Here is an 18,391-nt window from a genome sequence, read left to right as displayed (position 1 = left end):
TGGTCTTTTATTGTAAAACAAAACCAAACAATGTAAAATGCACGTCATGTTGAACTATGATATTGATACTCATCATTCAATTTATTTATCATTTTTATATTGAAACAATATCCAACTTCTCCTTGCCAAAACATCAGCGGGTATTGCAACGTGTCATATGAACGATGTGTTTCAGATATTCGTTGCAGTGGCCCAGTATCGCGACGTGTAAGCACAATATCGCGTGTTTCCAAGTGTTCACCAACAATCAGGATGGCAACTTCATCTATTGTTGGAGCGTTAAATGTGCGTTCGTGTGTTCCAGATGGTCGTTTATCTGCTCTGATCACGACTTTGTAGTCATCATTTGGCATTCGCTCTAAAGTACTCTTGAACAGCCTGACCAACGCATGATGTTCATGAAGTAGTTGCTGCAAATCTTGAAGAGTTGCTCTTTTCATTGCTGCATTGATCTCTTGACGTCGATCAAGTTGCTCTTCCATGTTGCCCATGAAGTATATTCGTAAAAATTTATGCTGTGCATCTTCGAGAGGTAGCAATGATCCAATTCGATGGCGAATCTGTCCTTGTATCTACAAAATAAAATATTACTGATTTATAAACTTTTTTTTTAGAATTAGCAAACATAATACGTACGAATAAGTATAGTAAGTTATTCCTCTACTATATTGTGTGTAAGTACAAAAATAAATAAATAAATACCTTGAATGTCGGATGAAATCCTCGTTCTTCGATACTGTCTGCCCCAAATGAGGTCAATTGGAAACAACTATTGTATTTTTGGGTGTTGCAAGAAAATGACGTGATTCGGGTGTTTCGCCACAAAGCAATGAATGCAATAGCTCAGGTGGCGGAGTCAGTAATGGCATTTCACTTTCCCATTAAGGCAGCACAATCCGTGCGTTTCTCCGCAAAACTTCAATGCGCCACAATACTCGCAAACAACGTCCATCGGCCCAATGCAAACGCAAGGATGCAAGCAGTAATCCGTGCTGGAATCGTATCCAAACGATGCTCGATTCAAATCATCAAGCGATAAATCTCTTTTCGTGCGTCGAAAATTATCTACATGTTGATCTCTGTTGTTCGCTCGACGAATTCGCATTTCCAACCGAGCCGTTTCACGGGCTGCCTCACTTTGCTCTTGTGATTGAGAAGCACGAAGTCGACCCCAGCCACACTAACGCGGCGCTCTTCACGGGCAATTTGTTGTTCTTCTTCAGTCCTTTCATTCGCAATGTTTTGTGTCCTTCTTGCATTACGCCTTTGTCGAGAAATATTCGATCGTCTTGGTCGCGGCATTGTTAATGATGATTCAAAGAAAATACAAATTATCTCTTTAAATTTTTAGTTAATTATGTATACTGATACTGAACCATAGACTTTCAGCTGTGATTTGCGTTTTATTATTCCATGTCAGATGCGTTTTTGTTATACCACGTTTTATAGTGATGTTTAGCTGACATTTGCGTTTTGTTATTCCATGCCAGATGCGTTTTTGTTATACCACTTTTTACAGCGGTCGAACGGGATAAAAAGTATCCTATGTCCGTCTCCTGGTTCGAAGCTACCTCTCCACCAATTTCCAGCCAAATCGGTCCAGCCGTTCTTGAGTTATAAATAGTGTAACTAACATGACTTTCTTTTATATATATGGTATTTTACCAGATGCTTTAGACTTTTAAGTACTGTAGTGGTACCAATATATTTACTTATTTGTTTGACGTGTCTTTCAGATTCAATGTATCATTTCAGATACCAACTACACAAAACTATATTTGATAAGTGTACGCTCTTGTACATGTTAATATCAGTGCAACATCGTTAGTGTATGTGTGAAATCTTGGTTATACGAACTACGCGTACTTAAAGGTTCCCTATCGTTGAAAGTAGAGAAAGAGTGAACCAAAAATGGCAATAAAGCAATGGTATTTACTTATGTTGTAGAATTTTAAATACACTTAGTATTCTACAGAAACTTATTTTAGATGTACAAAACAAAGATTTATGAATGTTAATATGTGTGTATGGGTGTCTATGTGTGTGTGGAGAGAGGGAGAGAGGGTAAGAGAGGGTGAGAGAGGGTGAGAGAGAGGTTGAAAGAGGTTGAGAGAGGTTGAGAGAGGGTGAGAGAGGGTGAGAGAGGGTGAGAGAGAGTGTGTGAGAGAGAGAGGGTGAGAGGGAGAGGGTGAGAGGGTGAGAGGATGAGAGGGTGAGAGAGGGACAGGGTGAGTTGGTGAGAGGGGGAGAGGGGGAGAAGGGGAGAGGGGGAGATGAGATTTACTAATGATCCAGAATTTCAGGTACTGTATTTGAAACAAATATTTTTCTAAATGAATTGCAGAAAAGGGCAAAGCTGAGTGAGTTAGGTAAAATACTGACAAGGAGCATCTTATGTGTGATATCTCAAACAGCCAATGGTGTTTACGGCATTCGATGCCCCACGTACTGTCTACCTCGCAACCACAATATTGGCTTCTAGTGCTGACAGGGGGTGGGACTGGGTGTATCCAGTGGTGAGCACAGCGTGAGGCTAAGGAGCATAGTTGAGCTCATTACTCGACTAGTAACTCACAACAGTACTACAGTGCTAGTGGTGTTGATACTAAGCAAAGCAATGGCAACGATAAACAAATCAAACATTGCATTATTTGATGTGTATCTTCAACGGCAAAGACTGTTCCATAAAATTTCGGGTGTGCAGCCGCATAAATTCAGCTTCTTCTTCTAATATTTCGGCTGAACACCGTCCAGCCATATTCAGTTTGAGCCAGCAGTTGCTCCGTCCTTTTAATCCGGAAATTTCTGTAATAAAATCACAAAGGCGTCGCGACGGTGCAGCTCTCCGTGGCACAGCGATATCACCGTGTGGATCGACTGCGCAGCCATAGATTTAATTTCCATTGCATATGTTACACCGCTCTGACGCCTGTGAACGTCTCTGGCGCCTTGTGTATCTTTGGCCGCATACGCAGTGTAAAAGGACGGAGCAAATGCCGGCGCGTCAGTCACCTCGGCTCACTCTGAAGATGACTGGACGGTATTCAGCCGAAATATTAGAAGAAGAAGCTGAATTTATGCGGCTGCAGGCCAGAAATTTGCATTATTTCTACAGCAACTGTTACCGCAGTTGACATTTCGTCAGAAACGAACACAAGGAATTTCGCAGAGTGAGAAAGAAGTGGAAGATGAAACGCTATCGGTCTGCAACATGAGACAGTGGGCTGTATCATGTCGTATATGCTCGAGTGTGCAGACACTGTATAACACTCCTGTCTGCTACTACTGTACCATAACCTTAAAGCTGGAAACAGGTTGTGAAATAAAACTATTTTGTTATAGCAATTATGGTATAAAGCAACAGAGCAGTGTTACCCTCTGAGAGGAATTTTGTTATGTTGACCGTGTTGTTCCTAACGGAGGTGGCTTATCGGAAATGAAAGTCAGAATTACATAAATATTTAAACAGTGACAAACAAAATATTGCCTATCTGCACTGTTTAACGGATAACGAAAACGCTCGCCAGCCTAACTAAGCAAGAGAATGATTAACATTCTCGTTCAAGAAAATAGTTATTAGTAACTTTAATGGATAAACACACCCTATACTTTGTCACACGCGAGTGCAGTGAACTCCGACACATACATATGTTTACGGTAAGATTGAAACTAACAGTTAGAGCAGCACAAACTATTTGCAAAATTATAACAGGTACAGAAAAACACTATCACTTTCAGGGCTTACACAAACTGAGTGGTCTTTATAACACTACCATTAACATTCCCTCTAGGATCATAAATTGGACATAGGTTTAGGTTAAGTTCAAAATGGTTCAAATGGCTCTGAGCACTATGGGACTCAACTGCTGTGGTCATAAGTCCCCTAGAACTTAGAACTACTTAAACCTAACTAACCTAAGGACAGCACACAACACCCAGCCATCACGAGGCAGAGAAAATCCCTGACCCCGCCGGGAATCGAACCCGGGAACCCGGGCGTGGGAAGCGAGAACGCTACCGCACGACCACGGGATGCGGGCTTTTAGGTTAAGTCTCTCTCAGTTAAATACTTTACTATTTAAAATGAAAGTTAGTTGAAATTCACTGACAGGTTACTTATCACTGTCTTTCTAATAAATAGATTATGGTTTTCATAAATAGAGATCTTTCCGTTATTTGTTACCTAGTATTAGCACACTAGACAAACTGTGGATCCTGTTATACTGTTAATATGCACTTATAATACACAAGAGAGACAAACACTTAGTAATCATGAACATATAATTTCCTACTACGCAGTTTTCCACTTTTACTACCGTGAGACATAAAATTAACATTTATGTAAGATACTGACTCACTTTCCGCGATTAACAACAGGCAGTAATGTGATCATTTACCAAGCAAAACTTTATAAGCCTCAGTCTTGAGAAATTTTAATTTGAAGTTGGCAACAACACATTAATAAGCAGTTTTACTAGGAAAATTATTTCAGCAAGCATCATTAACTTTAACTCACTTTCTTGCCATATTAACTTTAACTTTCTCTTTGCTATGTTCAAGGGGCATTAATTAGAAAACTGGGCTTTAATGTACTTTCAGTAAGGACACTCGGTAATCACTTTAGTTCAAACGGAGAGGACCCTGAGAGGTGTTATGATGAGGAGGTACATAAATTCAGATATAAATTACCTTATATTTCAGCACATTAGCACATCCATTAAGCTGATCCTTCACTGTACATCATTATAGTATTACGTTGCAATGATTGCGCAATGTGGTGGCAACTGCATGTTGGTAGGTGGAATTGCAGGCAGAAGTGCTGGACTCTGTCATTTCTTGGTGGCGATGATAGATACAAATTCCAGAATAGTTCCAGCTATTTATCCATCCATCCGAGGCCTTGGAAAGAAGCAGGAAAAGCCTCTCTCGGAACCAGCACAATGGCAGTGCACGGACTGGTGGCTCGTCCCCGACTGGCTATCAGTTCCACCTTTCCTACCTAGGCCAACCACAATTTGCGCGCGCTACACAGTTCCGTTCCCGAGGGGAACCACTACACCTTTTACATACAAACTAAGAACCCTAAGTGAGGATCAGCAGTTTACATAACAGCAACCAAATACATTAAATAAAACAAAATATTTACACATATTGACATTTCTACAAAAAATTATTCACACAAAATTACAATTATATACAGTAAGTTTTGTTCCCTCCAAATGGGACAAAGAGTTTAAATGAAAGATATGCTACACAGCATAGAACCAAACCATGACATCAAAGTTTGTATAACGAAAGCAGTATACAATGTTATGTTATCGATTCAATGAAACACATTTACAGAAGATCAACGATGTAGCATTAAACAAAACAAAAGCAAAATAAATCAGTACAGCATTAGAATTATGGTGTTACAACTGTACATGAGGAGTTCTGTGATGACGATTCCTGCCTAACAAGTCAAAGTAATACTGAAACAGGCGTCGAGCCATGTAGTTCACCGTCCTTGTTGGAGAGGGAGCCACAAATCCCGTCTCCAGGGAAACGTAGTAAACGTCGATGGTTGTCGGGGGAGCGGGTACTAAACATTATTACGTACGTGGCAGATCATCCGGAGCATAATTAAAAAGCAATGATGAATAATTTCCGAGCAAGTCCGCAGAGACACGATGGCGAAGTGCATAAGAAAAATTACGGATATTCAAGGGAACGCAAGCGCACATGTTACAAAAACAGGTGTTTGTGCGTTTCAAGCATGCTCGATACAATTTACAGGATGTGCATGATTATAGGCTACTACGTTATACACATCAAACTGCACGCGAAATAGATTATCGTGATTTCAAGGCAAGCATAAATTAAAACAGTGCTACAGAATTACAAGACGTAATAAAGAAATTTCAAACAAAGCGTCAAGTTGAGGATTCACACCATTTAGATCTACAAAACAATGATTAATGAATGGAATGGGCTCTAAAATTTGTAGCTCAGATAAACAAACTTATTCCATCGTTCAGTAAGGAATTTGTTTTCAACTCCCAATCCGGATTTGAACCGGAAATGCATGTGGAAGGAACCCTGGAAGTTACAGGTACCAAGACAGTTGTATCAGCAACAACTAATATTAATGCCTTAACACATTACCGTACAATTATGTTAATCTGGGTGGTAAATTGGCTGGAGAGTTATTTACACTACTGGCCATTAAAATTGCTACACCAAGAAAAAATGCAGATGATAAACGCGTATTCATTGGACAAATATATTTTACTACAACTGATATGTGATTACATTTTCACGCAATTTGGGTGCATAGATCCTGAAAAATCAGTACCCGAAATAACCACCTCTGGCTGTAATAACGTCCTTGATACGCCTGGGTATTGAGTCAAACAGAGCTTGGATGACGTGTACAGGTACAGCTGCCCATGCAGCTTCAACACGATATGACAGTTCATCAGGAGTAGTGACTGGCGTATCGTGACGAGCCAGTTGCTCGGCCACAATGGACCAGACGTTTTCAATTGGTGAGAGATCTGGACGATGTGCTGACCAGGGCAGCAGTCGAACATTTTCTGTGTTCAGGAAAGCCCGTACAGGACCTGAAACATGCGGTCGTGAATTAGCCAGTTGAAATGTAGGTTTTCGGAGGGATCGAATGAAGGGTAGAGTCACGGGTCGCAACACAACTGAAATGTATCGTCCACTGTTCAAAGTGCCGCCAATGCGAACAAGAGGTGACCGAGACGTGTAACCAGTGGCACCCCATACCATCACGCCGGGTGATACGCCAGTATGGCGATGACGAATGCACGCTTCCAATGTGCGTTCACTTCGATGTCGCCAAACACGGATGCGACGATCATGATGCTGTAAACAGAATCTGGATTCATCCGAAAAAATGACGTTTTGCCATTCGTGCACCCAGGTTCGTCGTCGAGTACACCATCGCAGGCGCTCCAGTCTGTGATGCAGCGTCAAGGGTAACCGCAGCCGTGGTCTCCGAGATGATAGTCCATGCTGCTGCAAACGTCGTCGAACTGTTCGTGCAGATGGTTGTTGTCTTGCAAACGTCCCCATCTGTTGACTCAGGGATCGATACGTGGCTGCCCCATCCGTTACAGCCACGCGGATAAGATGCCTGTCATCTCGACTGCTAGTGATACGAGGCCGTTGGGATCCAGCACGGTGTTCCGTGTTACCCTCCTGAACCCACCGATTCCATATTCTGCTAACAGTCATTGGATCTCGATCAACGCGAACAGTAATGTCACGATACGATAAACCGCAATCGCGATAGGCTACAATCCGATATTTATCAAAGTCGGAAACGTGATGGTACGCATTTCTCCTCGTTACACGAGCCATCACAAGAACGTTTCACCAGGCAACGCCGGTCAATTGCTGTTTGTGTATGAGAAATCGGTTGGAAACTTTCCACATGTCAGGACGTTGTAGGTGTCGCCACCGGCTCCAACCTTGTGTGAATGCTCTGAAAAGATAATCGTTTGCATATCACAGCATCTTCTTCCTGTCTGTTAAATTTCGCGTCTGTAGCACATCACCGATTTCATATTCTCCTAACAGTCATCGGATCTCGACCAACGCGAGCAGCAATGTCACGACACGATAAACCGCAATTGCGATAGGCTACAATCCGACCTTTATCAAAGTCGCAAACGTGATGGTACGCATTTCTCCTCCTTAGACGAGGTATCACAACAACGTTTCACCAGGCAACGTCGGTCAACTGCTGTTTGTGTTTGAGAAATCGGTTGGAAACTTTCCTCAGGTCAGCACGTTGTAGGTGTCGCCACCGGCGCAAACCTTGTGTGAATGCTCTGAAAAGCTAATGATTTGCATATCACAGCATCTTCTTCCTGTCGGTTAAATTTCGCGTCTGTAGCACGTCATCTTCGTGGTGTAGCAATTTTAATGGCCAGTAGTGTATCAAAGTGAACTTGCAGGGAGTATGAGTAGAGCCCACTACTTGTAAGGAATTAGAGTTTTAACAACGGAGCACTTGGTCGTTTTTCAAACTAGACATCTCGCCTGGTTGCACAAGCGACGCACTTCAGCCCATTGTGTCTTTTTCTTTTCAGGCGATCTCAACGTATTCGAAGAGGTGGGGACGGGAGTCTTGGACTTGATGAAACAGTTCTTAGAGTTTGCTGAAAAAACGTGTCACGGATTTCTCAAAGACGAAAATGTACAGAAGTTGCACAAGTCGGGCAAAAAATTTGACGTCATTGTTTTGGAGAATATCTTCACAGAATGCCTACACGGATACGCTCATGGTTTTAAAGCACCTGTGATCGTCCTGTCTACCTTCGCGGGAACGGACTGGATGGCCGACATGGTGGGAAATCCGACCCCGTATTCTTACGTGCCGAATCCATTCCTCGAGCTAGGCACGCACATGAGTTTTCTCGAGAGACTTCAGAATACACTTGTTGGGGTAGGAGGAAAAATCGCCCGACAGTTTCTGTATCTGCCGAGGCTGGATTCAATTTTACAGACGTATCTGAAGGATCCGTCACTACCTTCACTGTCCGAAATCGAAAGACAGACGTCGCTTCTCCTGGTTAATTATCACTTCACCCACGGATGTCCTCGTCCACTTGTACCGAGCATGGTGGAAGTTGGTGGACTGCATGTCAGGCAACCAAAGAAGCTGCCCCAGGTAAGCCATGATGACAGTAACTTAACGGATCTGGATATGTCGTTTCATGAATTTTTATAATTTTAGCCATTGTATACATTCTCTGTTGATTAGCTTTCTCTTACAATACTTCAATAAAATGTGTGCCCTCTGTCACTCCTTCTGGCTTAAATCCTTCTTACTGAAATACTTCTAAGTCCATACGCATTTACTTGCTTCATACACGGAACAGTTCTACGTAGATCATTTGGTTGCACTTGCGGGATGTCTTTTCAATTATTAAAAATCTGTATGATTATTTAAGACTGGTGCGCATAGTAGAAAGAAATCTCCAAACAGTAAAATTTTTGCTAAAGTATACATTGGTTAATATGAGGAAACTTTACCCTTTTAGCTACGGTTTTTTTTTTAACAGAGTCCTTTGCTCGTTTTCGGCAACGGTTTGTGTGCCTAATTCGTTTTCGTCTGTATCTTAATAGAGAGTGCGGAATTCTTTTTTAAATATTTCTTGAAGCCTTCAGTTGCCATTCTCTTTATTTGCTGCACGATTGTACAATTTCGGCTTTTATGGATGATTTTTTAGTAGCAGATTATGTCATATACGTTGTTGCTCCTATGGCATTATGTTACTCTCATAGAATAAATCCGATTGACTGCACCCCTTTGGAGTGCAGAACGACCGCAACTTTTGTCTCCCTTTTAAACCCAATTAACAAAGTTTGAATATGATCCGAATTGGCAAATGGTACTGATGCTTTTTCAACCCTCCTGTTTTCCGCATTTCTGTGGCCTGATGGTGTTGAAGTGCAACATTAACAAATGCGTTCCTAATCCAAACTGTGGGGTTATGTGACCGCACTTTATACTTATTTAGCACGAAATGTAGCCAAAACCAACGTCAGAACTATTTATGAAACTCTATTACGTGATAATCAATTAAGACCTTGCTTATTAAATACACATTCTGGCGTTCCATGTGTTTGTTAGTTTATCAGCACATCAAAATACAATTCAACTTCGTAGGTGCAAAAGATGAGGCTGGCGCATCGCCCACTGAAACACACTAAATCACAATTTCGCACCGTATTTCCTAAAAATAACCCCTTGTCCTCTACAGATGTGACGGCCATGTATATCACACGTAACGCACCACCACGGGTATGAGTGCAGTTAATATTAATTCGTCCAACAAGTAAACGTGTACCTATCCATTAGTTGTGAAAAATATATAGATATCCTGTTGAAATAGCTTTTCCTTCTTCCGCAGGACATACAGAAGTTTTTGGACGAGGCCACAGACGGGGCGATATACTTCAGTATGGGCTCTAACGTACAAAGTGCCCACTGGCCTGAGGAGAAGCGGTCCGCCTTCCTGAAGGTGTTTTCGCGGCTGAAGCAGCGAGTCCTGTGGAAATGGGAGACAGAGTCCCTGCCCGGTCAACCGCCCAACGTGAAGACCGGCAAGTGGCTGCCGCAGTCCGACATACTGGGTGAGTGCCGCGTCTCCATCACACAAACTCTTAAAACCGAACGGCGACACAAGAAACAAGCGGCGGTGGGCGTGTCAGCTTCTGTAAGTGTATTTCTTATTTATACGTCTACAAAAATTCTGAAAACATTGATTGGAAGAAGGGGCAGCATGATGGGACGTCCACGGTATTTGGGGGCACTGCGGGGGGTAAAAAACTGTGGGGGAAGTCAGAGATCGGAATGTATCCAATAAATTGTTGAGGACGCAGGGGGCAAGTAGTAGTCCAGGAATGAAGAGTTTTGAGGAATTCGTGGAGGACCGAATCAAACCAGTCACGAGACTGGCGAATAAAAAAAAGGAAGCACTAAATTCTGTTCCTTTGTCTGAGGCTGCAGCATCAAGCGGCATGGCAGTGGACAGCACGAAAAGGGGAAAAGGGTCGTTATGGGAGAAGAAGATGGACGAGGAGGTTGGAATTGGGGGGGGGGGGGGGGGAAGATTGACATTTCTTCAAAAATAACTTTTGTTTCGATATAAACTGGGTGTGGACTAGGATTATTGTAGATTTCCACCAGACTGTGTGCTACAGAAATTAATGGAACAAGACTGTATCACGAAGAAAACAATTATTTCTCCCCAAAAGGTACCCGGTATCCAAACCGTTCAGAGTTGCCATAAGGCAACAGAAAGAGAGCATACACGAATGTCCGAAAGCAGATACCACCGGTGGCCGTGTAGCTGTCCAGAATGAAATGATAATTAAATCAAGACCCTTTCGGAAGCTTAGCACGTTTTCAACTGTCCCCTTTGATGTATATCAACGCCTGTCGGCAGCTTAGGGTCTTGATTTAATTATCATCTCATTCTAGAGAGCAATTAAAAGGTGCAGTGGAGTTAGTTCTTCCACTGCTACATGCATTTTTCATTCAGGGAATGGCGAATGAGAGAATACAGACCATTGCCCACAGTAGAGTCGAAGGCATTAGCATAAGCGACTCAGTTGAGATAGCACAACAAAAGGGCGCGTCCCCAGGTGGCGGGTAGGAGAATACTCGGTAGATAAGCCCGGTAGGTGGAAAATAAAATACCACCGGCGGCCAAAATGACAACCAGAATCCATGCTGCGTCCAACTTGGAGCAAGCGGCGGCATGGTCGGCGACTGTTCACCAGGAGGTGCGGCTGTAAACAAGCTCCAGGAACTCACAGTCCCTGGTTCTACACGACTAGCAATTAAGAAAATAATTTCTTCAAACAGATATCCGAAGAATTGTAAAGGACACAGATCCAATATGGATATGTGTTACACAAAATTGTGAAGTCTTTCATATTAGGTACTACATACAACCATTCATTAGTATATTAACAGAATCTTCCGTCGGTTCTTGGTAGAACAACATTATAATAAATGAAAAGCACCAGTTTGATTTTCATTTATCATTCATTAGTACTTAACTGTCTCCATAGACTTCTGTTTGACGAAATTATTTTCTTAATACGATTACCACGTATATGAGTGTTTTGTAATAACCTCATTTCACAGTCCTCTTGAACATACGCATGAGATTTATACAAATCAAAATTCTCATTCTTAGTTAGCGGAATATTAGTTACATATTCTAACACATTATTCTGAGGTACTGATTTTCTTTTCCACTTCCTCACTACAATCTTAGTTGATGTCTACATTTGCTACTATATCTTTTCATCTTACACACAAGACGGTCCAGAAACGAACCACATGTTGTGTCGTACTTGTAAAGGCACATGTTCTAGCAGCACAGGTAGAGTATCCGGTATGAAATCATGATAACGTGCTCCACTGAGCGTAGGTGGAAGAACGTGGGGCCCAATCAAGACATCACCAACAATGCCTGCCCAAACGTTCACAGAAAATCTGTGTTAATGACGTGATTACACAATTTCGTGCGGATTCTCGTCAGCCCACAGATGTTGATTGTCAAAATTTACAATTTGATCACGTTGAAATGAAGCCTCATCCGTAAAGAGAACATTTGCACTGAAATGAGGATTGACACATTGTTGGATTAACCATTCGCAGAAGTGTACCCGTGGAGGCCAATCAGCTGCTGATAGTGCCTACATACGGTGTTTAAATGGTTCAAATGGCTCTGAGAACTATGGGACTCAACTTCTGTGGTCATCAGTCCCCTAGAACTTAGAACTACTTAAACCTAACCTAACGACATCACACACATCCATGCCCGAGGCAGGATTCGAACCTGCGACCGTAGCGGTCGCGCGGGTCCAGACTGAAGCGCCTAGAACCCCTCGGCCACACCGGCCGGCTACACACGCTGTACACGGTACGGAAACAACTGGTTCTCCCGTAGCATTCTCCATACAGTGACGTGGTCAACGTTACCTTGTACAGCAGCACCTTCTCTGACGCTGACACTAGGGTTATCGTCAACTGCACGAAGAATTGCCTCGTCCATTGCAGGTGTCCTCGTCGTTCTAGGTCTTCCCCAGTCGCGAGTCATAGGCTGGGATGTTTCGAACGTCTTCCTGTCGGGACACCTTCATTCTGGAAATCTGTCTCGATAGAATCGTACCGCGCCACGGCTATTGCCCCGTGCTAATCCATACATCAAATGGGCATCTGCCAACTCCGCATTTGTAAACATTGCACTGACTGAAAAACCACGTTCGTGATGAACACTAACCTTTTGATGCTACGTACTGATGTGCTTGATGCTAGTACTGTAGAGCAATGAGTCGCATGTCAACACAAGCACCGAAGTCAACATTACCTTCCTTCAATTGGGCCAACTGGCGGTGAATCGAGGAAGTACAGTACATACTGACGAAACTAAAATGAGCTCTAACATGGAAATCAAGCGTTTCCGGACACATGTCCACATAACATCTTTTCTTTATTTGTGTGAGGAATGTTTCCTGAAAGTTTGGCCGTACCTTTTTGTAACACACTGTATACACTGAAGTGCCAAAGGAACTGGTATAGGCATGCGTATTCGAATACAAAGGGAAGGTTAACAGGCAGAATACGCCGCTGTGACCGGCAACGCTTATCTAAGACAACAAGTGTCTGGCGCAGTTGTTAGATCGGTTACTGCTACTATAATGGCAAATATTAAGATTTAAGTGAGTTTCAGCGTGGTGTTACAGTCGGCGCACGAGCGATGGGACACATCACCTCCGAGGTAGCGATGAAGTGGGGATTTTCCCGAACGACCATCTCACGAGTGTACCGTGAATATCAGGAATCCGACATGGCTGCCGCCGGAAAAAGATCCTGCAAGAACGGGACCAACGACGACTAAAGAGAATCGTTCAACGTGACAGAAGTGCAACACTTCCGCAAGTTGCTGCATATTTCAATGCTGGGCCATCATCAAGTGTCAGCGTACGAATCATTCAACGAAACATCATCGATATGGGCTTTCGGAGCCGAAGCCCCAGTCGTGTACCCTTGATGACTGCACTACACAAAGCTTTACGCCTCACCTGGGCCCGTCAACTCTTGACATTTCACTCTTGATGACTGGAAACATGTTGCCTGGTCGGTCGAGCCTCGTTTCAAATTGTATCCAGCGGACGGACGTGTACGGGTATGGAGACAACGTCATGAATCCATGGGCCCTGCATGCCAGCCGGGGGGCTGTTTAAGCTGGTGGGGGCTCTCTAATAACGTGGGGCGTGTCCAGTTGGGGTGATAAGGGACCCTTAATACGTTGACATACGACTCCGACAGATGACACGTACGTAAGTATCCTGTCTGATCAACTGCATCCATTCACGTCGATTGTGCACTCCGATGGACTTGGGCAATTCCAGCAGGACAATGCGACACTCCACAAGTCCAGAATAGCGACAGCGTGGCTCTAGGAACACTCTTCTGAGTTTACTTTCGATGGCCACCAAATTCCCCAGACATGAACATTATAGATCGTGTCTGGGATGCCTTGCAACGTGCTGTTTACAAGAGATCCCCATTCACTCGTACTCCTACGGATTTATGAACAGCCCTGCAGGATTCATGGTGTCAGTTCCCTCCAGCACTACTTCAGACATTAGGCGCGTCCTTGCGTCATCGTGTTGCTGAACTTCTGCATGCTCGCGGGGGCCATTCGCGATATTAGGCATGTGAACCAATTTCTTTGGCTCATAAGACGCCCCAGGCGAATCACACTAGAAGAAATATAGTAGCAAATGAAGACACGAAACTACATTGTAGAGAAAATATGAAACTAAATTCAATACCTCAGAAATACGATTTGAGTTGCCTTTGGAACTAGTCACGTTGAACATAGATGACTTAAGAGTAGCAGGGAAAAGATTAGAAGGCATCGATAAGTTCATAGATAAAGCACAGCTCGATATCGAATGATACAAGAAGGTCCAAACCTATCAGATTGCTCCCTACGTGATGTTTGGTTATTTTAGTTATTGTATTTGTGTCCTATTCAAAATGTAATTTTGTTAAATATTTGTGTAAAAATTGTATAATGAGCCTGATGGAGGAAAGTGCTGTCGTTCCATTTGTGTAATCACGACTGTAGTGACTGCACCAGAGCCAAATAGGCTGTGTTTACGAGCAGGGGACGAGGAAGTGGTTGTCTATGAGAAACTACCAAGACCCTTCGATGATAGAGTGTTTATAAAAAAAAAATAGACGTTGATATGATGTTTCCTTTAAAGTGTAGTAGAAGAAACAAAAAATGAGAAACTTTAATTGTGTTAACGGCACTTTGTGTAGTGCCCATTAATGTACTTTTTGGGGGAGGCATCATGGCCTTAGAATATTTCAGTTATCTCATACTATAAAGAAAAAGAAGAGCCAGCCCCCGACATGATGAGCCAAAAATGCAAACATGATACTTGTGGAAGATAACGCTTTTAAGCACAACTGGAAACCAGCTATCTCTTGGCGCTCAACAAATACGCCAGCATGGAACTCACATTTGTCACCTCACGAAACAAGTCGAGGGTCAAGGACAAATTCGTGGTAGGATAAAGCCAGAGCTAGATTTGGAGTGTTAAACGAGAGTTAAGGTTACCATGTGCACATGTAAAGTCCCAGGGGCTAATTAAGAACTGTGCAAAGGATCAGCTACGAGCAGCAGGCGTATCAGTACGAAGTATCCAGTATTCAGTGAGCACCTCGCCAGTGTAAAGACGTAACTGTTCGGTGACACCTAGAAGCAGCCACTGATGGAACTTCACAAACTTCCACAACGAAAAGACGGTGAAATACCGACGTGGACATAACTAAAACTGTCAGAGAAGTAGTACCTAATGTTTTCACTGGAATAGTGTTGGAAAGAGGCAGCTGGTCTGCGTCTCAAACAGCTGCTGTTGTGAATTTCAGTTGTTGTTGTTGTTGTTGTCGTTGTGGTCTTCAGTCCTGAGACTGGACTGATGCAGCTCTCCATGCTACTCTATCCTGTGCAAGCTTCTTCATCTCCCAGTACTTACTGCAACCCACATCCTTCTGAATCTGCTTAGTGTATTGATCTCTTGGTCTCCATCTACGATTTTTACCCTCCACGCTGCCCTCTAATGCTAAATTTGTGATCCCTTGATGACTCAGAACATGTCCTACTAACCGGTCCCTTCTCTTTATCAAGTTGTGCCACATACTCCTCTTCTCCCCAATTCTATTCAATACTTCATCATTAGTTATGTGATCTACCCATCTAATCTTCTGCATTCTTCTGTAGCACCACATTTCGAAAGCTTCTATTCTCTTCTTGTCCAAACTAGTTATCGTCCATGTTTCACTTCCATACATGGCTACACTCCATACAAATACTTTCAGAAACGACTTCCTGACACTTAAATCTATACTCGACGTTAACAAATTTCTCTTCTTCAGAAATGCTTTCCTTGCCATTGCCAGTCTACATTTTATATCCTCTCTACTTCGACCATCATCAGTTATTTTGCTCCCCAAATAGCAAAACTCCTTTACTACTTTAAGTGTCTCATTTCCTAATCTAATTCCCTCAGCATCACCCGACTTAATTCGACTACATTCCATTATCCTCGTTTTGCTTTTGTTGATGTTCATCTTATATCCTCCTTTCAAGACACTGTCCATTCCGTTCAACTGCTCTTCCAAGTCCTTTGCTGTCTCTGATAGAATTACAATGTTATCGGCGAACCTCAACGTTTTTATTTCTTCTCCATGGATTTTAATACCTACTCCGAATTTTTCTTTTGTTTCCATTACTGCTTGCTCAATATACAGATTGAATAACATTGGGGAGAGGCTGCAACCCTGTCTCACTCCTTTCCCAACCACTGCTTCCCTTTCATGCCCCTCGACTCTTATAACTGCCATCTGGTTTCTGTACAAATTGTAAATAGCCTTTCGCTCCCTGTATTTTACCCCTGCCACCTTCAGAATTTGAAAGAGAGTATTCCAGTTAACGTGGTCAAAAGCTTTCTCTAAGTCTGCAAATGGTAGAAACGTAGGTTTGCCTTTTCTTAATATTTCTTCTAAGATAAGTCGTAAGGTTAGTAGTGCCTCACGTGTTCCAACATTTCTACGGAATCCAAACTGATCTTCCCCGAGGTCGGCTTCTACCAGTTTTTCCATTCGTCTGTAAAGAATTCGCGTTAGTATTTTGCAGCTGTGACTTATTAAACTGATAGTTAGGTAATTTTCACATCTGTCAACACCTGCTTTCTTTGGGATTGGAATTATTATATTCTTCTTGAAGTCTGAGGGTATTTCGCCTGTCTCATACATCTTGCTCACCAGATGGTAGTGTTTTGTCATGACTGGCTCTCCCAAGGCCATCAGTAGTTCTAATGAAATGTTGTCTACTCCCGGGGCCTTGTTTCGACTCAGGTCTTTCAGTGCTCTGTCAAACTCTTCATGCAGTATCTTATCTCCCATTTCATCTTCATCTACATCCTCTTCCATTTCCATAATATTGTCCTGAAGTACATCGCCCTTGTATAAACCCTCTATATACTCCTTCCACCTTTCTGCCTTCCCTTCTTTGCTTGGAACTGGGTTGCCATCTGAGCTCTTGATATTCATACAAGTGGTTCTCTTCTCTCCAAAGGTCTCTTTAATTTTCCTGTAGGCAGTATCTATCTTACCCCTAGTGCGACAAGCCTCTACATCTTTACATTTGTCCTCTAGCCATCCCTGCTTAACCATTTTGCACTTCCTGTCGATCTCATTTTTGAAACGTTTGTATTCCTTTTTGCCTGCTTCATTTACTGCATTTTTATATTTTCTCCTTTCATCAATTAAATTGAATATTTCTTCTGTTACCCAAGGATTTCTACTAGCCCCCGTCTTTTTACCTACTTGATCCTCTGCTGCCTTCACTACTTCAGCCCTCAGAGCTACCCATTCTTCTTCTACTGTATTTCTTTCCCCCATTCCTGTCAATTGTTCCCTTATGCTCTCCCTGAAACTCTCTACAACCTCTGGTTCTTTCAGTTAATCCAGGTCCCACCTCCTTAAATTCCCACCTTTTTGCGGTTTCTTCAGTTTCAATCTGCAGTTCATAACCAATAGATTGTGGTCAGAATCCACATCTGCCCCTGGAAATGTCTTACAATTTAAAACCTGGTTGCTAAATCTCTGTCTTACCATTATATAATATATCTGATACCTTTTGGTATCTCTAGGATTCTTCCAGGTATACAACCTTCTTTTATGATTCTTGAACCAAGTGTTAGTCATTGGCATTATACTGCATGAATAAATTTTCTGAGATCGCAGTCAGTTCACTTCCGCTATCAATTACAATATTGACTGGGATATGCTTTACCATGGCCTTCAAAATTGGTTGAATTTGAAAGGGTTGGTTCTGTTCTTCTTCTTCTTGCATCAACGAATCCTCCACTGAATCATACATGAGTCTTTTCAGGAATTTCCCTTGTGAATTCGAACTTTCTGTAGGATAAGCTTCGACTGCTACTTCTCTCTCTTTTATTTCCTCTTCTCTATTTCTTCCTTCATTTACGCTTTCTTCAACATCCTCTACTTTTTCCTCATCCTCGTCTATCTTCTCCTTCTTCGTCGCTACTTCCACATAATCGCATCTAAATGCTCTAATTATCGCTTCATAACTTCCTTCATTATATACGTTGGGTTGTGTGCCCACTAGTAACTTATTTTCAACTTCTGTCGACTGCGCATTATCCTCATTGAATTCGCTTTCCCTGGTTTCCATCTCAAATAGCTCTGCAATACTCATTACTTCGTCCTTTCCTCCTACATTCGTTGTGCATGCCTCTGGTAATTCAT

At 42.6% G+C, this 18,391-nt stretch overlaps 1 protein-coding gene across 33 annotated transcripts in view; it reads left to right on the top strand.

The window, feature by feature from the left end:
* LOC126203013 (UDP-glycosyltransferase UGT5-like) overlaps positions 1-18,391 on the top strand; it is a 972,471-nt gene that overhangs the window by 169,404 nt on the left and 784,676 nt on the right. For 19 of the 33 annotated variants that reach the window (XM_049937220.1, XM_049937221.1, XM_049937216.1 and 16 more), the window contains exons 3-4: positions 8,103-8,683; positions 9,930-10,152. The exons of the other annotated variants lie outside the window; for them this stretch is intronic. In XM_049937220.1, coding sequence (XP_049793177.1) covers positions 8,103-8,683; positions 9,930-10,152 — 804 coding nt within the window. The remainder of the gene's footprint in view (positions 1-8,102; positions 8,684-9,929; positions 10,153-18,391) is intronic. 33 annotated transcript variants of the gene reach the window in all.

Source organism: Schistocerca nitens, chromosome 9, assembly GCF_023898315.1.
Source record: "Schistocerca nitens isolate TAMUIC-IGC-003100 chromosome 9, iqSchNite1.1, whole genome shotgun sequence".
Taxonomy (NCBI): Eukaryota; Metazoa; Arthropoda; class Insecta; order Orthoptera; family Acrididae; genus Schistocerca; species Schistocerca nitens.
This window is presented reverse-complemented; position numbering and strand designations above follow the sequence as displayed.